Source organism: Scyliorhinus canicula, chromosome 25 (genome assembly GCF_902713615.1).
Source record: "Scyliorhinus canicula chromosome 25, sScyCan1.1, whole genome shotgun sequence".
In the NCBI taxonomy this organism is placed as follows: domain Eukaryota; kingdom Metazoa; phylum Chordata; class Chondrichthyes; order Carcharhiniformes; family Scyliorhinidae; genus Scyliorhinus; species Scyliorhinus canicula.
This window is the reverse complement of record NC_052170.1, coordinates 22,178,554-22,206,284: the sequence shown is the minus strand read 5'-3', so window position 1 is coordinate 22,206,284 and position 27,731 is coordinate 22,178,554. Positions and strand designations below refer to the sequence as shown.

The 27,731-nt window shown below is 54.1% G+C and overlaps 1 protein-coding gene across 1 annotated transcript in view; it reads left to right on the top strand.

The window, feature by feature from the left end:
• Window positions 1–14,416, top strand: part of LOC119957015 (asialoglycoprotein receptor 1-like) — a 62,375-nt gene extending 47,959 nt beyond the window's left edge. The window contains exons 7-10 of the mRNA XM_038784599.1: window positions 7,191–7,265; window positions 8,716–8,867; window positions 11,294–11,406; window positions 14,017–14,416. Of these exons, the coding sequence (XP_038640527.1) occupies window positions 7,191–7,265; window positions 8,716–8,867; window positions 11,294–11,406; window positions 14,017–14,161 (485 nt within the window). The 3' untranslated portion in view covers window positions 14,162–14,416. The remainder of the gene's footprint in view (window positions 1–7,190; window positions 7,266–8,715; window positions 8,868–11,293; window positions 11,407–14,016) is intronic.
• Window positions 14,417–27,731: the final 13,315 nt, after the last annotated feature.

Sequence of the window (27,731 nt, the reverse complement as noted above, 5' to 3'; positions counted from 1 at the left end):
TTACATTATACTGGAAGTAGATAAAGAAGAGCAGGAGGTTTGACTTTTGTTTTGGGAATGAGTGTGGTTGCTGCACCACCCTCCATCTCTCTCTCTCTTCGAAATTCCAGTTGTTCCGGATTCCCTGTACATGATGCTAACTCAATCAATATAAGCTAACAGATGGCTTTTTTATTTCAATGTTTGCCAATTCTCAGGAGATTCCAATTCATCGACCAGCACAACCAATCCTTCCCCTGGTGCTCAGGAACCTGCTCACCTACTTGGTATCATGACTGGTACAGGTTTAGAGGGCCGAAGGGCCTGTTCATGTACAGGCTTGGAGGGCCGAAGGGCCTGTTCATGTGCTGTATTGTTCTGTGTACCCACTTTGAGCCCTTCCAGAAACAGCTTTGGTTCCCTTAACTAAGGAAAGATATCCCGGCATTGGAGGCGGTCCAGAGAAGGTCGACTAGATCGATCCCGGGTATGGAGGGAATTTCTTATGAGGAGAGGTTGAGTAGGTTGGGCCTGTACTCATTGGAGTTTAGAATGAGAGAGGTGACCTTGTTGAGACATATCGGATTCTCAGGGGGGTTTGACAGGGTGGATGCTGAGAGGTTGTTTCCCCTTGTGGGAGAGTCTGGGACCAGAGGGCAGAATCTCAGAGTAAGGGGGTCGCCCATTTCAGACAGAGATGAGGAGGAATTTATTTTCTCAGAGGGTAGCTATAAAAGCTCTGCAGACCCGAGAAGGCAAATCAAAATGGCGGTTTATTTTCCGCCAAAAAGACAAGACGACAATCCGATAAAGGTCCCAACCGGGAGTAACGATCATGCCGATCCCAATCGGTGAATCGCAGTAGCGTAAATCACACTTTCATTACATATGATGTACTGTGTCTGTGTAAGCTCGGCACACGAGCAGTTGCGCGGCTCTGCCCCTAGGGGGAGATGTACTGGGAGTGTACGGGAGTTTGTACTGGGCTCCACCCTTGGCTCCGCCCATGGCTCCTCCCACCAACTGGTCGTATAAAGCCTGGCAGTCTGAGCCTGCCTGCCAGTTCACCTCGTCGCAGGCAGGCTCCGTTGTGACACTATTAAAACCGCTGTTCACTTCCAACCACGCGTCTTGTGAATTGATGGTCACACCGAGGCGGCTTCTAAAGCTTGGTTCAGCGAGCCTCGGCTGATGGACCTCCATCCATCAGTGGGGAAGGCCGCATTCCACAAGTCCGTGAGGGTTACAACACGGTGCTCAAACCCGGAACCACAACGCTGAGATCCGGCAGTTCAAGATGAACGCAGGTGAATTGGGGACATGGGTTTCAACACTGGCTCATCCTGAGGTTAACATGACTCACCCAGGGCAGCACGGTGGCCTAGTGGTTAGCACAACCGCCTCACGGCGCTGAGGTCCCAGGTTCGATCCCGGCTCTGGGTCACTGTCCGTGTGGAGTTTGCACATTCTCCCCGTGTCTGCGTGGGTTTCGCCCCCACAACCCAAAAATGTGCAGAGTAGGTGGATTGGCCACGCTAAATTGCCCCTTAATAGAAAAAATAATTGGGTAATCTAAATTTATTTAAAAAAAAACATGACTCACCCTGTACAATCCCAGAAAGGCAGCTCTTTGGAGGAGTTCCGTCCCACTGCTCAGCACAGGCCCACTCATTCACCTCAGGTAGTGTCGCAGTGGCAACGTCACTGGACTAGTAATCCAGAGATCCAGGGGTAATACTCTGGGGAAATATGAATTCAATAAGAATCTGGAATTAACAGCCTAATGATCATCATGAATTGAGTGGCCTAAAATTCTACCTGGTTCACTCATGTCCTTCAGGGAAGGAAATCGGCCTTCCTCACCTGGCCTGGACTACATGTGAACTCCAGGTCAAAGTGCCCTCTGGGCGGCACGGTAGCACAGTGGGTAGCACTGTTGCCTCACAGCGCCAGGGTTCCGGGTTCGATTCCCGGCTTGGGTCACTGTCTGTGCGGAGTCTGCACGTTCTCCCCCGTGTCTGCGTGGGTTTCCTCCGGGTGCTCCGGTTTCCTCCCACAAGTCCGGAAAGATGTGCTGTTGGGTGAATCGGACATTCTGACATTCTGTGTACCCGAACAGGCGGCGGAATGTGGCGACGAGGGGATTGTCACAGTAACTTCATTGCTGTATTAATTGTGACAATGAAGATTATATAAATGATCGAGGGCAATTAGGGATGGGCAATAAATGCTGGCTCACCCACATCCTATCAATGAATTTTTAAAAATCACAGTTGTGATGTGGAAGACATAGCAAGATTCCACAAGAAGCAACGTTATCAGACAATCTGTGTTGGGGATGTTCTCAGGGGATAAATATTCGGAAGGTCACGAGGCAACCACCCCTGAAAAATAATACCATGTGTCATTTTTTTTCCAACGGAGAAACTGGTTTAGTTAAATATACCACCTGACACACAGCACCTCTGATGATGCTGCATTCCCTCAGTACTGCACAGGAGTGCAATGTAGAGCTTCCTATTGAAGATCCACCCCTGTTGACTCCGGAGTCCGACCTCCTCCTGGTCTGGATGTCTCCGCTGCCCGTGGGGAACTGGGATTCCCGGCAAACGCTGGTGTTCTGCTCTGCCAGTGCCTCTGTCACCTATTCCCGATCATCGCCAGGGGTGATTGCGTATGGCCACCATTATAGCCTCTGAGGCTGTGATTCTTTTTCTTCAGTATAACTGCCTGGCACATTCGGGGTTAATGTGGGATTCCGTAGCGTATCACCCACTCACACGGTGACGTGAGGAAGCACATGACGCAGACCCAGGAGTCAGTGTGATGTTGAGCAGTGATGTCAGTGTGATGTTGAGCAGTGATGTCAGTGAGATGTTGAGCAGTGATGTCAGTGTGGTGTTGAGCAGTGATGTCAGTGTGGCGTTGAGCAGTGATGTCAGTGTGATGTTGGCAGTGATGTCAGTGTGGTGTTGAGCAGTGATGTCAGTGTGATGTTGGCAGTGATGTCAGTGTGATGTTGAGCAGTGATGTCAGTGTGATGTTGAGCAGTGATGTCAGTGTGATGTTGAGCAGTGATGTCAGTGTGATGTTGAGCAGTGATGTCAGTGTGATGTTGAGCAGTGATGTCAGTGTGATGTTGAGCAGTGATGTCAGTGTGATGTTGAGCAGTGATGTCAGTGTGATGTTGAGCAGTGATGTCAGTGTTGGGTTGAGCAGTGATGTCAGTGTGATGTTGGCAGTGATGTCAGTGTGATGTTGGCAGTGATGTCAGTGTGATGTTGAGCAGTGATGTCAGTGTGATGTTGAGCAGTGATGTCAGTGTGATGTTGAGCAGTGATGTCAGTGTGATGTTGAGCAGTGATGTCAGTGTGATGTTGAGCAGTGATGTCAATGTGGGGTTGAGCAGTGATGTCAGTGTGGTGTTGAGCAGTGATGTCAGTGTGGTGTTGAGCAGTGATGTCAGTGTGATGTTGAGCAGTGATGTCAGTGTGATGTTGAGCAGTGATGTCAGTGTGATGTTGAGCAGTGATGTCAGTGTGATGTTGGCAGTGATGTCAGTGTGATGTTGAGCAGTGATGTCAGTGTGGTGTTGAGCAGTGATGTCAGTGTGATGTTGAGCAGTGATGTCAGTGTGATGTTGAGCAGTGATGTCAGTGTGGTGTTGAGCAGTGATGTCAGTGTGATGTTGAGCAGTGATGTCAGTGTGATGTTGAGCAGTGATGTCAGTGTGATGTTGAGCAGTGATGTCAGTGTGATGTTGAGCAGTGATGTCAGTGTGGCATTAACAGTGATGTCAGTGTGGTGTTGAGCAGTGATGTCAGTGTGATGTTGAGCAGTGATGTCAGTGTGATGTTGAGCAGTGATGTCAGTGTGATGTTGAGCAGTGATGTCAGTGTGGCGTTGAGCAGTGATGTCAGTGTGATGTTGGCAGTGATGTCAGTGTGGTGTTGAGCAGTGATGTCAGTGTGATGTTGAGCAGTGATGTCAGTGTGGTGTTGAGCAGTGATGTCAGTGTGATGTCGAGCAGTGATGTCAGTGTGGTGTTGAGCAGTGATGCAGTGTGATGTGAGCAGAGTTGATGTCAGTGTGGTGTTGAGCAGTGATGTCAGTGTGGAGTTAGCAGTGATGTCAGTGTGGGTGAGCAGTGATGTCAGTGTGGATGTTGAGCAGTGATGTCAGTGTGATGTGAGCAGTGATGTCGCGTGGGGTGAGCAGTGATGTCAGTGTGATGTCAGTGTAAGGTTGAGCAGTGATGTCAGTGTGGTGTTGAGCAGTGATGTCAGTGTGGTGTTGAGCAGTGATGTCAGTGTGTGTTGAGCAGTGATGTCAGTGTGATGTTGAGCAGTGATGTCAGTGTGATGTTGAGCAGTGATGTCAGTGTGATTGTATCAGTGATGTCAGTGGGATGTCCGTGTGATGTTGAGCAGTGATGTCAGTGTGATGTTGAGCCAGTGATGTCAGGATCAGTGAGTCAGGTGGTGTCAAGCAGTGATGTCAGTGTGATGTCTGAGCAGTGATGCTCAGCTTGGTGATTTGAGCACAGTGATGTCAGTGTGATGTGAGCAGTGATGTCAGTGTGATGTTGAGCAGTGATGTCAGTTGCTGATTGTTTTGAGCAGTGATGTCAGTGTGTAGTTGACGCAGTGATGTCCAGGTGATGTTGAGCAGTGATGTCAGTGTGATGTTGAGCAGTGATGTCAGCTGTGTGTGAGCAGTGATGTCAGGTGATGGTTGAGCCGTGATGTCAGCTGTGATGTTGAGCAGTGATGTCAGGTGTCGATGTTGCAGCCGTGATGTCAGGGGTGATGTTGAGCAGTTGATGTCAGTGTGATGTTGAGCAGTGATGTCAGATGTGATGTTGAGCAGTGATGTCAGTTTGGTGTTGAGCAGTGATGTCAGTGTGATGTTGAGCATGGATGTCAGTGTGATGTTTGAGCAGTGATGTCAGTGTGATGGTTGAGGCAGTGATGTCAGTGAGGTGTTGGAGCAGTGATGTCAGTGTGATGTTGAGCAGTGATGTCAGTGTGATGTTGAGCAGTGATGTCAGTGTGATGTTGAGCAGGTGATGTCAGTGTGGTGTTGAGCAGTGAGTTCAGTGTGATGTTGAGCAGTGATGTCAGTGTGATGTTGAGCAGTGATGTCAGTGTGATGTTGAGGCAGGATGTCAATGTGGGGTTGGAGCAGTGATGTCAGTGTGGTGTTGAGCAGTGATGCTCAGTGTGTGTTGAGCGTGATTGTCAGTGTGATGTTGAGCAGTGATGTCAGTGTGTATGTTGAGCAGTGATGTCAGTGTGATGTGAGCAGTGATGTCAGTGTGGTGTTGAGCAGTGAGTCAGTGTGGTGTTGAGCAGCTGATGTCAGTGTGGTGTTGAGCAGTGATGTCAGTGTGATGTTGAGCAGTGATGTCAGGTGATGTGTTGAGCAGTGATGTCAGTGTTGGGTTGAGCAGTGATGTCAGTGTGATGTTGGCAGTGATGTCAGTGTGATGTTGAGCAGTGATGTCAGTGTGATGTTGAGCAGTGATGTCAGTGTGGTGTTGAGTAGTGATGTCAGTGTGATGTTGAGCAGTGATGCAGTGTGATGTTGAGCAGTGATGTCAGTGTGATGTTGAGCAGTGATGTCAGTGTGGAGCAGTGATGTCAGTGTGGTGTTGAGCAGTGATGTCAGTGTGATGTTGAGCAGTGATGTCAGTGTGGAGCAGGGATGTCAGTGTTGGGTTGAGCAGTGATGTCAGTGTGGTGTTGAGCAGTGATGTCAGTGTGGAGCAGTGATGTCAGTGTGATGTTGAGCAGTGATGTCAGTGTGGAGCAGGGATGTCAGTGTTGGGTTGAGCAGTGATGTCAGTGCGGTGTTGAGCAGTGATGTCAGTGTGATGTTGAGCAGTGATGTCAGTGTGATGTTGAGCAGTGATGTCAGTGTGGTGTTAGCAGTGATGTCAGTGTGATGTTGAGCAGTGATGTCAGTGTGGTGTTGGGCAGTGATGTCAGTGTGGTGTTAGCAGTGATGTCAGTGTGATGTTGAGCAGTGATGTCAGTGTGGTGTTGAGCAGTGATGTCAGTGTGGTGTTGAGCAGTGATGTCAGTGTGATGTTGAGCAGTTATGTCAGTGTGATGTTGAGCAGTGATGTCAGTGTGGTGTTGAGCAGTGATGTCAGTGTGGTGTTGAGCAGTGATGTCAGTGTGGAGCAGTGATGTCAGTGTGGTGTTGAGCAGTGATGTCAGTGTGATGTTGAGCAGTGATGTCAGTGTGATGTTGAGCAGTGATGTCAGTGTGTTGTTGAGCAGTGATGTCAGTGTGATGTTGAGCAGTGATGTCAGTGTGTTGTTGAGCAGTGATGTCAGTGTGGTGTTGAGCAGGGATCTGTATCGAGCTCTGTGGCGTTGGTTAGCTCAGTTGGCTGGATGGCAGGTTGGTGATGCAGAGCAAGACCAGCAGCGTTGGTTCAATTCCCGTACCGGCTGAGGTTATTCATGAAGGACCCGTCTTCTCAACGTTGCCCCTCACCTGAGGTGTGGTGACCCTCAGGGTAATTCACTGCCAGTCAGATCTCTGTCACTAACACGGCGAGAGCAGCCCAGGGTCGTCTGAGATTACAGTGACATTTGCATTTTTATTTCTAATAGGCCTTAGCATGGGTCTAGCTTATACCCTTGTCAGCTTGCACCCTTTATCGTGGATGTATAAATGGTTCTGGTCATTAATAAAGACTTACAGCTAATGTACAGGAGACGGCAGACACCTGGAATCCATAGAATCCCTATAGAGCAGAAGGAGGCCATTCGGCCCATCGAGTCTGCACTGGCCCTCTGAAAGAGCACCCTACCTAGGCCCACTTCCTCCGCCCTATCCCCGTAACCCCATCTAACCTGCTTAACTTTGGACTGTGGGAGGAAACCGGAGCACCTGGAGGAAACCCACCCAGAGATGGTGGAGAACGTGCAGACTCCTCACAGACAGTCACCCGAGGGTAGACTCGAACCTGGATCCCTGTCGCTGTGAGGCAGCAGTGCTGGCCACTGTGCCACCGTGCCGCCCTTCTTTAAGGCAAACCCTTCTGTGACCAGCACCCTCCTGGCAGTTTCTGTGTTGGCCTGTCTCGGATACCCAGTACTGAGTTATGCGACGGTAATGGAGTCTGCGGCATTAAAGCGGGATTTAAAATGCTCGTGCTCCCATCAGCACTAACGGTTCTGCGTTTTTATTTGCAGTTGCGAGACTGACCGACCAAACCCATCGATCGCACAGCAACTTTGCGATCCAGCTGTCGGAGATGAAGGACAACTGTGAGTGTTAATAGTGTTCCGGGAGCAGGTGGTACATCTGGTGAAATGCCCACATCCGCTCTGAGTTAGTGAGCTGTACAATTCAGTCCCACTGAACAGCACGGGGTACCGAGGAGAGTGTGCCTGTGGGAAGGCCTTGTGGTGGAGGCTGTGGCACACGGCTGTCCCCTTCATAACCGCCTCGGCCTCCTCTGCGGCCACCCCAACCTTCACCCTCCAGCCTGCAGCTTGAACCCTCTGCTGATCAGTAACCCAGAGGCCCAAACTCTGGGACAAGAGATTGGCCAACTGAATTTCAGCTGCTGGAATTAATTCATTGGATAAATCTAGTCTCGCTGATGGTGACCGTGTGGCACCTGTCACCGATTGCTGTAAAATCCCATCTGGCTCATTAAGACCCCGTAGGGAAGGAAGGAAATCTGCCATCCTTACCCGGTCTGGCCTACATGTGTCTCCAGACCCCCCAACAGCAATGTGGTTGGCTCGTAAATGACCCTCTGAAATGGCCGAGTAAGCCCCTCAGTTCAAGGGCAATGAGGGATGGGCAACAAATGCTGGGCCCAGCCAGCGACGCCCACATCCCCTGAAATATTAAGAACCCCACAGGCCTGTTGTTAATGGCCAGCCAGCAGGAGATTGCATTCCGGGGCCACTCGCGGCTGGCGTTTCGTGCCTGCTTCTGGATCCGCCCAGGCGGCAGATGTAAAATTCAAGCGTTGAGCGAGTGCTTCCCTCAGACGGTAAATACCCCTGGGTCCCAATGCTCTCTGGTCTGTCGCTGGCCAGGCCATGCATACGTTGGAAGCCTGCACGTGGGCCTAACAACGTCAGACCCACGGGCAGGAGGCATGTGACCCCATTGAAAGAATACACCTGTGATCTCCTTAAACAACAGTTGGCAATAGGATTGGGTGACAATGCAGGCCTGGCCTCTGAAATAAAATGAAAATGGAAATGGCTTATTGTCACGAGTAGGCTTCAAATGAAGTTACTGTGAAAAGCCCCTAGTCGCCACATTCCGGCGCCTGTTCGGGGAGGCTGTTACGGGAATCGAACCTGCTGGCCTGCCTTGGTCTGCTTTCAAAGCCAGCGATTTAGCCCTGTGCTAAACAGCCCCTGACTCTCCGCCCTCAGCCACTATTGCCCGCTGGCTAAGGGGCATCATGGTCCAGGGCATGAAGTGAGGGAATTGTTGGCTTCACACTCCCTACCCCATTGTTCCACAATGATGCCATCTATTCTGTCTCTTCCCCTAGTCCGTGCACTCCAGCCATCTGCCCCCCCCCCCCCCCCCCCCACCCCCCCACCTCAAATTTCACTGAGACAAGCAGGAAGTCACCAGAAACCTGATGTAAAAGTCGGCGCCTTGTTAGAGTAACTTGGGGGCTGAGACACGCTGTTATTGTTTGGCCGGGCGAGATAAGCGACTGAGCCATTTTGTCTTTCGCAGGTCAGCCCCGGTTTGAGTGCCCTGACCAATGGACTTTGAACCGTCAGAGATGTTACTACTTTTCACCAACCTTAGAAGATTGGTCAACGTCGCAGAGATTTTGCTCGTCACAGATGTCCAACCTGGCGGTGATTGACAACAGCGAGGAACAGGTCTGGGTCTCTCGCAGGATCTCTCAACTGCAGCATCAGTGGCCGGGACATCTCTCAGAACTGCTCCCACTCCATTGGAATTCCCGGATGAATCCCATCTCCCTGTGTCCCCACTGCACCCCCGGGAGGAGTAGGAACAGATCTGAGAGATTGCCCAGATAGTGAGGGTAATCCGAACCTTAAAAGACTAAGGAGTTTGGGTCAGATGGGATGGCGAATCTCAATCCTGCCGATCTCTGGGGGCGATCGTCTAACCTGCTCGCAAGGGTTGGGACATTTAAATGTTATAATAAGGCCGTGTGCATGAGGCTGGCTGGGTGCCCCCGGTCTTGGGGAGCCCAATAGCTAGAGAGAGTTTCTGCATGGGAAAGTGGAGCGTCTTTCCAGCACAGCTTGTGGGCCAAGAGGAGCAGGTAAACTGTGCCCGAGAACCTCGCCACCACCCCCCAAACCTACTTCGCCCCTTGTCATCCCACCCCGATCCATACATAGCCCTGAAATTGGCCATGCTCCTGTGACCCCAGGATTGGGGATAGGACCTCACCCCCCAGATCATTAACCAATAGCAACCCTCCCCCTCCCCTCACTGTTAGCTTCTGCCTGCTGTTGACTCAAGAGTCAAGGATTCTTCTCCTTTTCACAAACACCTTTATTTTCCTTGAACACATTCTGTACAGAACATTCTGTATCACCACATCACATGCCACGAGAGCCACCTGTAACCTCTTTACATATCGGCGTCAATTATTGGATACTTAACACCAATGAGACATCTAATTGGAACGTCTCTTCACCCATTCCTTAACACTCACCACCCTCTACACTACCCCAGCTGCAGGGCATCCACCTGGCCTGTGGTTTCCCCCCCCCCCACTCCCCGGGGCATTTACTGCCCGAGGGGCGGGGGGTGGGGGAGAGGGCAAGCCTGTCCGTCAGTCTGGCCCACAGGCTGGGAGGGAGTCAGACCCCCCACAGGGCAGGAAAACACAGAACTTTGGGCCACAACCCCTCTGTCCTCTTGACAAACACTCCCCCATCCCACCCACCAAGGGCGGGAGCCAATTCCTCTGCTCATTGTTTTTTCTGTCTCATTCACTGAGACCACAGGTTCAGACATCCAATAAGAAGGCAGAATGGAGCATCCGCTGCCTCCAGCCAGTCCCGGCCGAGCGTATTGCATTCAATCGATTGGGGTCTGCTCATGCGCCGTTTTAAATGAAATATGGAGCCAATTGCTATGTAACGTTCTCCTCTCTGCACACGGCCTCGGCAGCAATGGTCGTGGTTTTGAAACTCAGGCCTAAACTTATTGCGAGGTAAGGTCTCAGGAGTGTAGGCTTTGCTGTCCTTGAAATTGAGCCCTGTTGCCTAGGCCCGAAAGTGCTCAAAATGGTGGACAAGAGGCAGATCTCTGTGCAATGCAGCCACGACCTGTCGAACTGCATAATAAGAAACCAGAGGCCTCCTTTACCCACACCTGAAACAGGCATTGCACCTTTTGCTGAAGCAAGTAAGGGGTCTGGTACTTGGTTCAGACCCTGGCTCCGAGCCTGGTTTGGCCTAAGGCAGCCCGCATTGTCGGACTTTGTGAAATCAGGCCTGGGACAGGCCTCAGCAAAGGGGGACCGAACTCCTCCGAATGAGGAATCGGGAGGAGCCGGAATGCTGGCCCTCAACCCACAGAATAGGATCCCCCCCCCTCCCCCCCCCCCCCCCCGATCACCGCTGGCATCCTAACCCAGCCCATACCCTTTGATTTCCCAAACGCCGGCTCTCCCAGCCCCAAGACTGCCAACCTCTGACCTCAGATCGAGGCCCCGCCCTGATCCCATAGGCTGCTCCCAGCTGCCACTAACCCCCACCGCCGACACCCACCAGCTACCGATTTCCCCAAGAGTCTCCCCAAATCATCGTTGATTCGGAGCCCCTGAGGCGCTAACAGGGTGCCAGTTATCACCCTCTCTCCATCCTTCCGTTTACTGAGTTCTGTGGGTAATGCTTCCGCGTGGGGGCCGAGGGAGGCCACAAAAAGTAGCTGATGGAACCATCAATTCTACGGACACGTGCCTGTAGGAGTAGAATAGCGGTTTTAATATACTTACAACAGAGCCAGCCTGTTCGCCGTTGAACTTTCGATGAACTGGCCGGCTGGCTCTGTGGCACGGATCTTTATGCAGCAGCTCCAGGGGGAGGAGTTCTGGGCGGAGCCAAGGGGGGAACCCAGTACAAACTCTCGAGTACTCCCAGAGCTACTCCCCCTGGTGGTCAGGTAGTGCAACTGCACTTACAATATCGGTACGTATATACAATGGGAACAGAGTGACATTGGTAACTTATAATACCGTGTGAATCTCATTCACCACAGTAGTAAACCATGCCGTCACAGCATCAGATGCCTCATCGGTACACTTTCATTTATACCACAGGGATTTTTGAAGCAAGAGATTAAGTTAACTCGCCACTGGATCGGTCTGAATGAGTCGCATAACGCTGGTGAATGGGTTTGGGTGGATGGTACAGATTACCCTTCGACACAAAAGTAAGTTATCTTTTTAATTGTACAGTCTTTGCAGTAAGATGGGCTGAGTGGCCTCGTTCCGTTGCTAGTGGAAGAATGCTATCCTCCAATCGAGACCCCTGCCTGCTTTCCCAGGGTGAAATAGGAGATCCCAGCGGCACGAATACCACTTTCTCCCGGGTGACCTGGCCAAATATTTATCCCCCAACCAACAGCGAAGCAAATGACCTGATCATTTGCCACGTTCCTGCTTCCAGGTTCTTGAGTGTCTCCGCATAACTGACGCCCCCCCCCCCCCATCCCCGGTACCTCTCTGGCCAATCTCCGCTGTGTGTCCCCCCCCCCCCCCCCCCCCCAAGGTGTTGACTGAAGCAGGCCGAGGTCCTGCTTTAGACACCATGGCTCCATCCCACTAAAGTACGGTCAGAATTCGCCGACCGTTCTCTTTTCCTCGCTGGTGGGTTTCCCAACGGCGTGGGGAGTGGTTTCAATGGGAAATCCCGTTGACAAAGGGCGAGAAGAGAGAATCTCGCCGCCGGTGAACGGTGAGCCATCGGGAAACACGGGGCTGCGGGGAGCAGAGAATCCAGCCCATTGTCGACAGCCAGACTTTATCAGCAACTCTTAACTGATGTACATATCTCCAGCAGCGGGCGCAGGTATGGTGCGGACTCATGTCTAAGTAATTACCCATCTCTGCAACGACCTTAACTCTGGGCCTTGTGCCTTTTATGTTACTACAACCATTCTAGCTGGTCACAGTTCTGCTTTCACAAGGCAATTTCCATAGATTCCAGCTGAGTCTCCCACTAATGGGGAAGCTCATATCCCACAAGCCCCTTGGGGAGATCGGTTTGAGTGTCTCCGTGGGTCCCTTGAGGGTTCTTACGCTGGGCGTGAACCAAAGTCCAGAAGAGTGGGTGAAGGGTTCGAGCCATCATACGCCTCTGTTGATCTACTAAAGAACCCCTGTGGAAGTCCATGCAGTTCACCACCCGCGATATCGGCGGTTCGAACAATGTGACAGGGCTGGCGGAGACGGCAATCGAAGCCCACACGGCTCCTGTGTGTAAGCAAGATCGCGGAACTCTGAAACACGGGCAGAAAATGCGAGAGAAACACGCGATGGGTCAGGCTCCAACTGTGGAGAGAGAATCAGAGTTGATGTCTCGGATAGAAGGGACTTTAGACAACACGAGATGGATGTCCAGTATGTGTTCTTGAACAGTTACATTGCTATTGAAGCAACAGTGGTGGGTGGGGGTTCATCCCTGGGATGTGAGCGTCACTAGCTAGGCCAGCATTTGTTGCCCATCCCTAATTGCTCTAGAGAAGATGTGGAGATGCCGGCGTTGGACTGGGGTGAGCACAGTAAGAAGTCTTACAACACCAGGTTAAAGTTCAGCACGGGGAGAATATACAAACACCACACCAGCCCATCCAACCCAAAACCTTTTACACTTCTAGGGCCTCTAGGGGCAGCACGGTAGCATTGTGGATAGCACAATGGCTTCACAGCTCCAGGGTCCCAGGTTCGATTCCGGCTTGGGTCACTGTCTGTGCGGAGTCTGCACATCCTCCCCGTGTCTGCGTGGGTTTCCTCCGGGTGCTCCGGTTTCCTCCCACAGTCCAAAGCTGTGCAGGTTAGGTGGATTGGCCATGATAAATTGCCCGTAGTGCCCACAAGGGGCTGGTTTAGCTCACAAGGCTAAATCGCTGGCTTTTAAAGCAGACCAAGCAGGCCAGCAGCACGGTTCGATTCCCGTACCAGCCTCCCCGGACAGGCGCCGGAATGTGGCGACTAGGGGCTTTTCACAGTAACTTCATTGAAGCCTACTTGTGACAATAAGCGATTTTCATTTCATTTCAATTGCCCTTAGTGTTGGGTGGGGTTACTGGGTTATTGGGATAGGGGGAGGTGTTGACCTTGGGTGGTGTGCTCTTTCCAAGAGCCGGTGCAGACTCGATGGACCGAATGGCCTCCTTCTGCACTGTAAATTCTATGTAAGTCTATGTAATAGATAGGTGCTTGATGGCTGGCACAGTCACGATGGGCCGAAGGGCCTCTTTCTGTGCTGTACGTCTCTATGACTCTAACCATAGGCCAAGCCTACCCCATGCCAGCCACCATGACACCAGCATATGAAGTAGTGAGTGGCTTCATGGGGAACTTTGCAGGTGGTGCCTGCTGCCATTGATCTTCTGCTCAATGGAGGTGATGAATTTAGAAGGTGCTGCTGAGGGAGGCTTGATGATTCGCTGCAGGGCGTCTTGGCGAAGGCACTCTAGATCGTCTCCATCCATTAATGGCGTGGCCAACCAAGCTGGTGATAGATTTTCGTGAAGCAAAGATATTAAGGAATCTGCGCCCAAAAGCCGGTATCTGGAGTTATCCCACAGGTCAGCCATGATCTCATTGAATGGCGGGGACAGGCTCGAGGGGCTGAATGGCCTACTCCTGTCCCTATGATCCTGTGGGAGGAGTGGCCCTTGTCCTTCAAGACACAATTGAACAGCGACTACACCTCAAAAGTATTTGGTTGCCTTAGAGGCGCAGAGGAAATCCTGAGGTGACTCGATGCGCGAGAGGAATGTTCGTCTTTCTTACTTACTGGTGTTTTTGTCACTCAGGTTTTGGGCTGCGGGCGAACCGAGAGACTTCGGAAATTATGAAGCTTGCGCTGGGATGAAGAGCGATGGGAAATGGAGCGTTTACTCGTGTAGCCAAAAGCTTAACTTCATCTGCGAGCGGCCTGTGTTCTGCCATTTTAAATAAATCCTCGCCCCCGTCAGCGATGAAGACCTGAACCTTCTCTTGCTTCGGAATCTGTTTTCTGATCCCAGATACGAGCTACAGCGCAACAACCCGGGCGAGCCCCCAGATACAACTGTTCTCTCGAAATTAGATTGTTCAGCGTACCAAAAGTAAAAGCGAATCGGCGAACCTGACCCATTTGAGACTCAGCGGAAAAGTATTTGACGGAATTATTCTGCATAGTTTCCAGGTAGAAAGCTTAATTCAGCCAGATTTAAAACAAAAAAAAATTACTCTGTTTAATGCATAGCCGCAGTAACGCCTCTGATGACGTGAACTAAGACTGTGACCGTGTCTGGTGACACTTAGCATTTCCTGCTGAGTGTCCATTTTCCCAATGCATGCATGGTCTGCTAGAGATTCCTCGGCGCTGTCAGGTTACGAGCGCGGCCCCTTCATGGCACATTGGCCTCCAGGGTCACATTCACCTCCCTCGATCTACGTTGTCCAAGGTGCTGAGCTATTCTGCCGTGGAACACCGAACATAGATTATCATAGAATTTACAGTGCAGAAGGAGGCCATTCGGCCCATCGAGTCTGCACCGGCTCCTGGGAAGAGCACCCTACCCAAGGTCAACACCTCCACCCTATCCCCATAACCCAGTAACCCCACCCAACACTAAGGGCAATTGTGGGCACTAAGGGCAATTTATCACGGCCAATCCACCTAACCTGCACGTCTTTGGACTGTGGGAGGAAGCTGGAGCACCCGGAGGAAACCCACGCACACACGGGGAGGACGTGCAGACTCCGCACAGACAGTGACCCAGCCGGGAATCGAACCTGGGACCCTGGAGCTGTGAAGCAATTGTGCTATCCACCATGCTACCGTGCTGCCCTTAAACATGATGGGGCCCAGAGCTGTCAGGCGACCCAGCCTCGCACGTGTTCACGGTCACTCAGAGCGTTTCGAAGGCTTCCTTTAATTGGGCCGGTTGGTTTGCACGCTGGATCAGATGTGCAGCGGCAGTACATCCGCGCTGAGGTCAGGCGTGAAAGCAGATCTCCCCCGACAGCTCCGCGCATTTGCTTTTTATTCTGAATCCCGCGTAATCTCTCTGCGATTAACGAGTGAAAGGATATAATTCCTTGCTTACTTGAATTGTTTACACCATGGATCAGACCACTTCAATAAAGTGAAATACAATTCTTTCACCTCGCTCGCCTCGTGCCTCAATTCCTCAAGGACTGGTCCATAATTTATCACTGAAGGAGAGCAATGGATAAAAATGGCAGCCGATCCATCCAGACTATGGTTCGAGACAAGTGGGGCCTTTTTTGGCTTGATGACGAACAGGCTGCCTTGAATGCTCCTCGGTTCTTATTAACTTCAATCGAGAACCTAGGAACAGGAGTTCAGGCCGTTCAGCCCATCAAACCTGTCCTGCCATTCCATCAGATCATGGCTGCTCTGCACCCACAGCTCCATTCACCCACCTCGTTAACACATTTAAGCACATTCAAGAGGCACATAGATGAGCACTTGATTCGCCAGAGGAAAGAAGGCCACAGACCAATTGCAGGAAAATAGGATTAGAATAGGCGGACCTTGGGGCGGCGCGGTGGCGCAGTGGTTAGCACTGCTGCCTCGCGGCGCCGAGGACCCCGGCTCGATCCCAGCCCTGGGTCGCAGTCCGTGTGGAGTCTGTACATTCTCCCCGTGTCTGCGCCAGGCTCACCCCCACAACCCAAAGGTTAGGTGGATTGGCCACGCTAAATTGCTTCTTAATTGGGAAAAAAAAAGAATTGGCCACTCTAAATTTAAAAAAGAAAAGAGTAGATGGGTCTGGAAGGCTAGCACAGAGTCAATGGGCCGACAGGCCTCTTTGTGAGCTGTAAAACTCTATGATTGTAGATCCAGGGGCAATGGAGACCTGTAAGGCAGGCCGCTAAGTCATTATTACCTATTGCGCAAACTCACATAATTAGGCCCAGGAAGTGTTAATACTTTGGATATCTTAGGCTTCAATGGTTGAGACAATATCTGATATTCCTGTGCCTCAGCAAAATCTTTACCACCTTCAGGAGGGTGTCAGGGCACACAACAACAGTTATAAATTAATTTGGATGTTACTGCAAGTTCGTATTCGTGGTTAACCGAACTAGATTTGTCTGCAAGTTACCCTTTCTTTGGGATGTGGCTCGCCCGGCATTTGTTGTCCATCCCAAACTGCCCTTGAGAAGGTGATAAGGAGCCGCCTTCTTGATATAACCGAGTGTCTTGCTGGGCCATTTCCGGGGGCAGCTAAGAGTCAACTGCTACCATCCCAGTTGATGCTATAACTGGACGGGAAAATTCCAGGATGGGACTTTGTCTCAAAAACCCATAGCGCAGAGGAACAGAGACCACTAATTAGTTTGAACAAGAAAAAAAATTGTTAAAGGTGAAACAATTGGATTAGAATACAATATGCCTTTGCTCCCCCCTTATCTCAAAACTTACACACAGGTTTCAGGATTAATACAGGTTACAAAGTACATCTTAAACTACAATGATCTCATTAACACAAAGTCCCTTTTAAGCACACAAGATGACTGTGGACAAATACCCTCTGAACCCCTAGTGACTGTTTCTGGATGTCTCCTCAGAATCCCCCTCAGAGCATTGTTACATGAGAGTTTCCAAATTCCACCTCCCAAAAACACGCTTTAAAATCTTCTCTCACAAGAAAGCTTTTCCTTAGCGGTTTGCATTCCAAAATCCAGACCAGGTTTTCCAAATGGCACTCAAATAAAGCTTCCACTCCGCATTTAGCAGTGAAGCCAGTCAGGGTTTTACGCCACTCCTGTCATAATATCCACTCATGTATATAATGAGATACAGACAGGAAGTGACTGACACACAACAACCAATCACTAGACAGGACACTACCACTATAAAACACATGAGGCATCAAGACTCGGTCTCTTCTCACTGGATACAGCTACAGAGATAGTAAGGGTGTACAAGGCAGTGAGCACTGTCTCCATGTGACAGAGAGCCAGCCTGGTCAAGCCAGTCTGAAGTTATCACCTTAGATGAATAGAGTGTCAATCCACAGCAGATTATATACAGCAATCAGCAGTTTCAATAAAACAGTGTTGAACCATCTCCTGTGTCGGAAGCCTGTTTCTAGTCTTACTGCATCCAGTTGCAGTCAGTGTTAAACTAACTCATATAACACATCAACTCCCTTTTAGGTTTCTTTGTCTTCTTTTTAAATTCCAATTAAGGGGCAATTTAGCGTGACCAATCCACCTACTCCGCACATCATTGGGTTGTGGGGGTGAGACTCATGCAGTCGTGGGGAGACTGTGAAAACTTCACACGCCAGTGACTCGGGACCAGGGTCGAACCTGGGTCCTCGGCACCATGAGGAAGCAGTGCTAACCTGTGCCACCCTAGGCTTTCTGTGTCTTAACTACTTTTACATGAACTCCAAGGTCCAACCACCGATTTCCATGGTTATTTCGACTCACGCTCCACAGGCTGTAGTTAAATCTCACCAACTTAAAAATAACTTTAGTTTTCTTTCTGGCATCTCAGCCTTCTCAGATCCCTCCGTCTTTACTGAACTGTGCTCTTTTCTCATACCTTTAACTTCAGACTTCTTGGAAACCTGTCTTCATTTTTCATTTTTCCTTAACTAGATGCTCTTCTGACCACTGCACTTGTTTTCTTTACCATTACTCAATGATCTGGCTTTTCTTCCAGCAAAGCTGAGAGAGTTGTTCCCGCTCTAGCTTCTAACCAACTGCTTCTAGCACTGCCTTCTCTCTCATTCCCTATCGCCATCTACAATCAAATTGAAGGTTTTTCTACCTTACAAGGCCCCACTTGCTAAGCAATGCCCACAGCTAGTGCCTTTTATTTATTCTTCACGCCGTGGCCCTCTCCAAGCACGATAGAAACTCAGTTGGAACGTAACCAATCCCCACACGTACAAATACCTTTGTCTAGCATGAATCTAACTCAAGGTTTTACCCTTCCAGGCACAGAAACATTAAATTAAACCCACTTAAAACTATACCTTATTTTTAATGTCTATCAATACAAATATAAATCCTTTAAACCTACCTTTATTTCCCTAACATAAACACAAGGCTGTGGGTCTGGAGTCACATGTAGGCCAGACCAGGTAAGGATGGAAGATTTCCTTCCTGAACAGACATGAGTGAACCAGATGGGCCCCACCCCCAAATGAGCATCATGGGGCAGCACGGTAGCATGGTGGTTAGCATAAATGCTTCACAGCTCCAGGGTCCCAGGTTCGATTCCCGGCTGGGTCACTGTCTGTGCGGAGTCTGCACGCCCTCCCCGTGTGTGCGTGGGTTTCCTCCAGGTGCTCCAGTTTCCTCCCACAGTCCAAAGATGTGCGGGTTAGGTGGATTGGCCATGCTAAATTGCCCGTAGTGTCCTAAAAAGTAAGGTTGTGTGTGTGTGTGTGTGTGTGTGTGTGGGGGGGGGGGGGGGGTTGTTGGGTTACGGGTACAGGGTGGATACGTGGGTTTGAGTGGGGTGATCATTGCTCGGCACAACACCGAGGGCCGAAGGGCCTGTTCTGTGCTGTACTGTTCTATGTTCTATGACTTAGTGTAGTGTAATAGTGTAAGGGGCTGGTTTAGCTCACTCAGCTAAATCGCTGGCTTTTAAAGCAGACCAAGCAGGCCAGCAGCACGGTTCGATTCCCGTACCAGCCTCCCTGGACAGGCGCCGGAATGTGGCGACTCGGGGCTTTTCACAGTAACTTCATTGAAGCCTACTTGTGACAGTAAGTGATTTTCATTTTAATTTCATTTCAATTCCCCTGCCTTTTCCCCATACTCCAGCACATTGTCCTATACCGTGTCAAAATATAGAAAATAGGAGCAGGAGGAGGCCATTCGGCCCTTTGAGTCTGCTCCGCCATTCAGCATGGTCATGGATGATCTTCAAACCACACTCCGTGGGAGGCCACGGAAGGTGCGTACACAACACGGCCAAAACACGGATCAACGTATAAATCCTTCCCACACACGCCAATGGGAACAGCAAAAGTGGGAGAGATTCCAGGTCAGCCATGTAATGGAGCTTCTACATCACTATCCATAGCTCCAGACTACTACACGTGTGTAACATGTATGTTACTGCAGGTCAGTAAGTGAACTAATGTTTTGCATAATCTTTCTAATAATAATGATCATCTTTATTGTCACAAGTAGGCTTACATTAACACTGCAATGAAGTTACTGTGAAAATCCCCTCGTCGCCACATTCCGGCGCCTGTTCGGATACACTGAGGGAGAATTCAGAATGCCCAATTCACCCAACAAGCACATCTTTCGGGACTAGTGGGAGGAAATTGATGCACTGGACTCTTAATCCTGAGGCCCAGGCGAACACTCTGTGGACACAGTTTCAAATACCACCACAACAGCTAGTGGGTTTTAAATTTGATTAATAAATCTGGAATTGAAAGCTGGTCTCGTAATTGTGACCATAAAACTAGAATCGATCGTTGTGGAGTTTTTGGATCCAGTGATTATGTTTACAGTTTTCTGACTTCAGTGAGGGTGTGTCCAGTGCCTGGATCCAGCGAGGGTGTGCCACGTTCCTGGATTGAGGGTGTGTCTTGTTTCTGGATTCCGAGATAGTATATCCTGTTTCTGGATCCAGAGCTGGTGTGTCCTGGTTCTAGATCCAGTCCTGGTTCTAGATCCAGAGATGGTGTGTCCTGGTTCTAGATCCAGTCTTGTTTCTGGATACCGAGATGGTATATCCAGTTTCTGGATCCAGAGTTGGTGTGCCCTTATTCTAGATCCAGCCCTGGTTCTGGATCCAGAGATGGTGTGTCCTGGTTCTAGATCCAGTCCTGTTTCTGGATCCAGAGATGGTGTGTCCTGTTTCTGGATCCTGAACTGGCGTGTCCTGGTTCTAGATCCAGTCCTGTTTCTGGATCCAGAGATGGTGTGTCCTGTTTCCCAGTCCAGGGATGGTGTGTCCTTATTCTAGATCCAGTCCTGGTTCTAGATCCAGCCCTGTTTCTGGATTTAGAGATGGTGTGTCCTGTTTCTGGATCTAGAGCTGGTGTGTCCTAGTTCTAGATCCAGTCCTGTTTCTGGATCTAGAGATGGTGTGTCCTGTTTCTGGATCCTGAACTGACGTGCCCTGGTTCTAGATCCAGTCCTGTTTCTGGATCTCGAGATGGTGTGTCATGTTTCTGGATCCATGACGGTGTGTCCTATTTCTTGATCCAGAGATGGTGTGTACTGGTTCTAGATCCAGTCCTGCTTCTGGATCCAGAGATGGTGTGTCCTGTTTCTGGATCCAGAGATGATGTGGCCTGGTTCTAGATCCAGTCATGTTCCTGGATCCAGAGATGGTGTGTCCTGGTTCTAGATCCAGAACTGTTCCTGGATCCAGAGATGTCGTGTCCTGGTTCTAGATCCAGAACTGTTTCTGAATCCAGAGATGGTGCGCCCTGGTTCTAGATCCAGTCCTGTTTCTGTATCCAGTCCTGGTGCAATAAACAATAAGTGCAGTTTATTAAACAATTAAATTCCCGATTTCAACTTATGTACAAGGGGACATTAACTATTTCCTGACAAGAAAGCCCTATTTCCTTCTCTCCCACATCCCGGCTATTTTTTTCCCCTCTTCAAATATATATCCAATCCCTTTTTTACTTGTATAGCTCCGAACAATAACTTAGGATTAGTTCTGGTGGTCAGGGAACATACAACAACCGGGCACAATCTCGGGATAAGGAGGCCAATCATTTAGGACTGAGATGAGGAGAAAGTTCTTTGCTCACAGTGATTCTTTGGAATTCTCCACCCCAGAGGATTGTGGATGCTCCAGCGTTGAATATATTTAAGGCTGGGCAAGACAGGGTGTTGAAATTCAGGGATACGGGGAGCGGGCGGGAAAATGGAGCTGAAACCAAAGATCAGCCATGATCGTGTTGAATGGCAGGAGTGCTCGATGGGCCGAATGGTCTACTCCGGCTCCTAATCCTTGTGTTCTTGTGAAACAATTTTTTTGCCACATAGCTCTTTGGGGAAAATAATGAAAGCCAATTTAGAAGCGTCGCGTTTGAAGATGTTTAATGCCAAAAAAGAAATCTAAGAACAGAAACAGCAAAAGGTGCATTCTCCAAACATAAAGAATTGCTCAACATAAGAACGGATTGGATTGGATTTGTTTATTGTCACGTGTACCGAGGTACAGTGAAAAGTATTTTTCTGCGAGCAGCTCAACAGATCATTCAGTACATGGAAGAAAAGGGAATTAAACAAAATTCAGGAAAATACTAGAAAATACATGAGAATAGGGGCAGCACGGTAGCATGGTGGTTAGCATAAATGCTTCACAGCTCCAGGGTCCCAGGTTCAATTCCCGGCTGGGTCACTGTCTGTGCGGAGTCTGCACGTCCTCCCCGTGTGTGCGTGGGTTTCCTCCGGGTTCTCCGGTTTCCTCCCACAGTCCAAAGATATGCGGGTTAGGTGAATTGGCCATGCTAAATTGCCCGTAGTGTCCTAAAAAGTAAGGTTAAGGGGGGGGGGGGGGGTTGCTGGGTTACGGGTATAGGGTGGATACGTGGGTTTGAGTAGGGTGATCATGGCTCGGCACAACATCGAGGGCCGAAGGGCCTGTTCTGTGCTGTACTGTTCTATATGTTCTAATACATAATAGGGCAACAGAAGATATACAAGAGGGAGGAGATCTTAGGAAAAAATATGATCCAGACTGCGATTCGGAGTATCTTATTCTATGAGGCTGAAACATGGGCATCGGTTAAAGGAGATATCCAAAGGTGAGTGAGCTGTGAAAATAGATTCTGGGAAAGGAGCGGGTCAGTTCGAGAGATCGCAGGAGCAATGAAATGGCCCCCAGCATAAAGAGGAGCAGGAGGAAAGACTGCCAGTGAAAACCACCAAGAAAAGGCAACAGGGCCAAATCCTGAGTTGTGGAGAAGTTGCTGAAAGAGGTGAACGAAGGAAAGTTGGAGGGATGTAGACCAAGAGAGAGAAAGACCACGAGGGAGAAAGAGAATGGTGATGCCAGGCAACTTGGAGTTGAAAATGGGAGGCCCCTCCTGCACTGAGAAGCATGAGATCTCTAGACGTGGAGAAATGAGCAGATCTATCCTTCTAATCACTGTTGCTTATGAATCCCTTTAATAATAATCTTTATTAGTGTCATTAGTCGGCTTACATTAACACCGCAGTGAAGTTACTGTGAAAATCCCCCAGTCGCCACACTCTGGCGCCGGTTCGGGTACACAGAGGGAGAATTCAGAATGTCCAATTCACTGAACAAGCACGTCTTTCAGGGCCTGTGGGAGGAAACCCACGCAGACACAGGGAGAACGTGCAGACTCCGCACAGACAGTGGCCCAAGCCGGGAATCGAACCCGGGACCCTGGTGCTGTGAAGCAACTGTGCTAACCACTGTGCGCCCATGCTGCCCATTATTATTAGGGGCATGGAATCCAAGAGCTAGCTGAACTTATACAAGACACTAATTGGACCTCAGCTGGAATATTGTGCACGGTTTTGGGCGAGACACTATAGGAAGTGCAGTGATATTCAGATATCAATATACATGATCAATGTTTGTAAATGTAGTACAGCCATTCCAACACTAGGTGGCTCACAGTCAAATACTATAAGAACTGATTTCCCGCCTTTTCTAAGTCAGATGATCATTTGATGGTCTGATTCAGAACAGTGAACAGGCAACAGATCGTATAGCTCGAGTGAGAGAAGTTAGAACTAGTTTATTATAATAATGTGTAGTTATATAGTTATCTGTATTGTATTTTAATTCTTTATAGTTAGTTTAGTATTGAGTAAAAGAACTCAGAGTTTATTATTTTATTACTCATTAAATAGTTCATCTTTCAACAAGACTGCTGGTCATTTTATCATCCTGGTGGATTCAAGAGTAATATATATATTTTAGATAAGACAAAATTTTAAATATAACAGGAAGGATGTGAATGCATTGGGGAGAGAGCAGAAGAGGTTTGGTTCAGTTTGGTAAGAACAGGAACGGTTCCAGGGATGAGTTATGAGGATAGGTTGGAGAGGTTCGGACTGTTCTCCTTGGAGAGAAGGCTAAAAGGGAGATTTAATACAGATGTTTAACCTCATGAGGGGGGTGGACAGAGCAGATCAAGAATCAGAGGGTGCAGATTTAAACTGATTGCAAAAGAAGCGAATATGTTGAGAGGAAAACGTTTCCACCCAGCGAGTGGTGGGGCCTGGGCCTGGCAATGGGGTGGGGCCTGGGCCTGGCAGTGGGGTGGGGCCTGGGCCTGGCAGTGGGGTGGGGCCTGGGCCTGGCAGTGGGGTGGGGCCTGGGCCTGGCACTGTGGTGGAGGCCTGGGCCGGGCTGCCTGGCAGTGGGGTGGGGCCTGGGCCTGGCTGCCTGGCAGTGGGGTGGGGCCTGGGCCTGGCTGCCTGGCAGTGGGGTGGGGCCTGGGCCTGGCTGCCTGGCAGTGGGGTGGGGCCTGGGCCGGGCTGCCTGGCAGTGGGGTGGGGCCTGGGCCGGGCTGCCTGGCAGTGGGGTGGGGCCTGGATCGGGCTGCCTGGCAGTGGGGTGGGGCCTGGGCCGAGCTGTCTGGCAGTGGGGTGGGGCCTGGGCCGGGCTGCCTGGCAGTGGGGTGGGACCTGGGCCGGGCTGCCTGGCAGTGGGGTGGGGCCTGGGCCGGGCTGCCTGGCAGTGGGGGGGAGGCCGGGGCCGGGCTGCCTGGCAGTGGGGTGGGGCCTGGGCCGGGCTGCCTGGCAGTGGGGTGGAGGCCGGGGCCGGGCTGCCTGGCAGTGGGGTGGAGGCCGGGACCGGGCTGCCTGGCAGTGGGGTGGGGCCTGGATCGGGCTGCCTGGCAGTGGGGTGGGGCCTGGGCCTGGCAGTGGGGTGGGGCCTGTGCCTGGCAGTGGGGTGGGGCCTGGGCCTGGCAGTGGGGGGAGGCCTGGGCCTGGCTGTGGGGGGGAGGCCGGGGCCGGGCTGCCTGGCAGTGGGGTGGGGCCTGGGCCTGGCTGCCTGGCAGTGGGGTGGGGCCTGCGCCTGGCTGCCTGGCAGTGGGGTGGGGCCTGGGCCTGGCTGCCTGGCAGTGGGGTGGAGGCCTGGGCCGTGCTGCCTGGCAGTGGGGTGGGGCCTGGGCTGGGCTGCCTGGCAGTGGGGTGGGGCCTGGGCCGGGCTGCCTGGCAGTGGGGGGGAGGCCGGGACCGGGCTGCCTGGCAGTGGGGTGGAGGCCGGGATCGGGCTGCCTGGCAGTGGGGTGGGGCCTGGACCGGGCTGCCTGGCATTGGGGTGGAGGCCGGGGCCGGGCTGCCTGGCAGTGGGGTGGGGCCTGGGCCGGGCTGCCTGGCAGTGGGGTGGAGGCCGGGACCGGGCTGCCTTGCAGTGGGGTGGAGGCCGGGACCGGGCTGCCTGGCAGTGGGGTGGGGCCTGGATCGGGCTGCCTGGCAGTGGGGTGGGGCCTGGGCCTGGCAGTGGGGTGGGGCCTGTGCCTGGCAGTGGGGTGGGGCCTGGGCCTGGCAGTGGGGGGAGGCCTGGGCCTGGCTGCCTGGCAGTGGGGGGGAGGCCGGGGCCGGGCTGCCTGGCAGTGGGGTGGGGCCTGGGCCTGGCAGTGGGGTGGGGCCTGGGTCTGGCTGCCTGGCAGTGGGGTGGGGCCTGGCTGCCTGGCAGTGGGGTGGAGGCCTGGGCCTGGCAGTGGGGTGGAGGCCGGGACCGAGCTGCCTGGCAGTGGGGTGGGGCCTGGGCCTGGCAGTGGGGTGGGGCCTGGGCCTGGCAGTGGGGTGGGGCCTGGGCCGGGCTGCCTGGCAGTGGGGTGGGGCCTGGGCCTGGCTGCCTGGCAGTGGGGTGGGGCCTGGATTGGGCTGCCTGGCAGTGGGGTGGGGCCTGGGCCTGGCTGCCTGGCAGTGGGGTAGAGGCCTGGGCCGGGCTGCCTGGCAGTGGGGTGGGGCTTGGGCCTGGCAGTGGGGTGGAGGCCGGGACCGGGCGGCCTGGCAGTGGGGGACCGGGCGGCCTGGCAGTGGGGGACCGGGCGGCCTGGCAGTGGGGTGGAGGCCGGGACAGGGTGGCCTGGCAGTGGGGCCTGGACCGGGCGGCCTGGCAGTGGGGGACCGGGCGGCCTGGCAGTGGGGGACAGAGCGGCCTGGCAGTGGGGGGCCGGGCGGCCTGGCAGTGGGGGACCGGGCAGCCTGGCAGTGGGGGACAGGGCGGCCTGGCAGTGGGGCCTGGACCCGGCAGCCTGGCAGTGGGGGACCGGGCGGCCTGGCAGTGGGGGACCGGGCAGCCTGGCAGTGGGGGACCGGGCTGCCTGGCAGTGGGGGACCGGGCAGCCTGGCAGTGGGGGACCGGTCGGCCTGGCAGTGGGGGACCGGGCAGCCTGGCAGTGGGGGACCGGGCGGCCTGGCAGTGGGGGACCGGGCTGCCTGGCAGTGGGGGACCGGGCGGCCTGGCAGTGGGGGACCGGGCGGCCTGGCAGTGGGGTGGGGCCTGGCAGTGGGGGATCGGGCGGCCTGGCAGTGGGGGACCGGGCTGCCTGGCAGTGGGGGACCAGGCGGCCTGGCAGTGGGGGACCGGGCGGCCTGGCAGTGGGGGACCGGGCGGCCTGGCAGTGGGGGACCGGGCGGCCTGGCAGTGGGGGACCGGGCGGCCTGGCAGTGGGGGATCGGGCGGCCTGGCAGTGGGGGGCCGGGCGGCCTGGCAGTGGGGTGGAGGCCGGGACCGGGCGGCCTGGCAGTGGAGGATCGGGCTGCCTGGCAGTGGGGGACCGGGCGGCCTGGCAGTGGGGGACCGGGCGGCCTGGGTGTGGGGCCTGGACCGGGCTGCCTGGCAGTGGGGGACCGGGCGGCCTGGCAGTGAGGGGCCGGGCTGCCTGGCAGTGAGGGGCCGGGCTGCCTGGCAGTGGGGGACCGGGCGGCCTGGCAGTGGGGGACCGGGCTGCCTGGCAGTGGGGTGGAGGCTGGGACCGGGTGGCCTGGCAGTGGGGGACCGGGCGGCCTGGCAGTGGGGTGGGGCCTGGCAGTGGGGGACCGGGCTGCCTGGCAGTGGGGGACCGGGCTGCCTGGCAGTGGGGGACCGGGCGGCCTGGCAGTGGGGGACCGGGCTGCCTGGCAGTGGGGTGGGGCCTGGATCGGGCTGCCTGGCAGTGGGGTGGGGCCTGGGCCGAGCTGTCTGGCAGTGGGGTGGGGCCTGGGCCGGGCTGCCTGGCAGTGGGGTGGGACCTGGGCCGGGCTGCCTGGCAGTGGGGTGGGGCCTGGGCCGGGCTGCCTGGCAGTGGGGGGGAGGCCGGGGCCGGGCTGCCTGGCAGTGGGGTGGGGCCTGGGGCCGGGCTGCCTGGCAGTGGGGTGGAGGCCGGGGCCGGGCTGCCTGGCAGTGGGGTGGAGGCCGGTACCGGGCTGCCTGGCAGTGGGGTGGGGCCTGGATCGGGCTGCCTGGCAGTGGGGTGGGGCCTGGGCCTGGCAGTGGGGTGGGGCCTGTGCCTGGCAGTGGGGTGGGGCCTGGGCCTGGCAGTGGGGGGAGGCTGGGCCTGGCTGTGGGGGGGAGGCCGGGGCCGGGCTGCCTGGCAGTGGGGTGGGGGTATGGGCCTGGCTGCCTGGCAGTGGGGTGGGGCCTGCGCCTGGCTGCCTGGCAGTGGGGTGGGGCCTGGGCCTGGCTGCCTGGCAGTGGGGTGGAGGCCTGGGCCGTGCTGCCTGGCAGTGGGGTGGGGCCTGGGCTGGGCTGCCTGGCAGTGGGGTGGGGCCTGGGCCGGGCTGCCTGGCAGTGGGGGGAGGCCGGGACCGGGCTGCCTGGCAGTGGGGTGGAGGCCGGGATCGGGCTGCCTGGCAGTGGGGTGGGGCCTGGACCGGGCTGCTGGCATTGGGGTGGAGGCCGGGGCCGGGCTCCCTGGCAGTGGGGTGGGGCCTGGGCCGGGCTGCCTGGCAGTGGGGTGGAGGCCGGGACCGGGCTGCCTTGCAGTGGGGTGGAGGCCGGGACCGGGCTGCCTGGCAGTGGGGTGGGGCCTGGATCGGGCTGCCTGGCAGTGGGGTGGGGCCTGGGCCTGGCAGTGGGGTGGGGCCGGGGCCTGGCAGTGGGGTGGGGGCTGGGCCTGGCAGTGGGGGGAGGCCTGGGCCTGGCTGCCTGCAGTGGGGGGGAGGCCGGGGCCGGGCTGCCTGGCAGTGGGGTGGGGCCTGGGCCTGGCAGTGGGGTGGGGCCTGGGTCTGGCTGCCTGGCAGTGGGGTGGGGCCTGGCTGCCTGGCAGTGGGGTGGAGGCCTGGGCCTGGCAGTGGGGTGGAGGCCGGGACCGAGCTGCCTGGCAGTGGGGTGGGGCCTGGGCCTGGCAGTGGGGTGGGGCCTGGGCCTGGCAGTGGGGTGGGGCCTGGGCCTGGCAGTGGGGTGGGGACTGGGCCTGGCTGCCTGGCAGTGGGGTGGGGCCTGGATTGGGCTGCCTGGCAGTGGGGGTGGGGCCTGGGCCTGGCTGCCTGGCAGTGGGGTAGAGGCCTGGGCCGGGCTGCCTGGCAGTGGGGTGGGGCTTGGGCCTGGCAGTGGGGTGGAGGCCGGGACCGGGCGGCCTGGCAG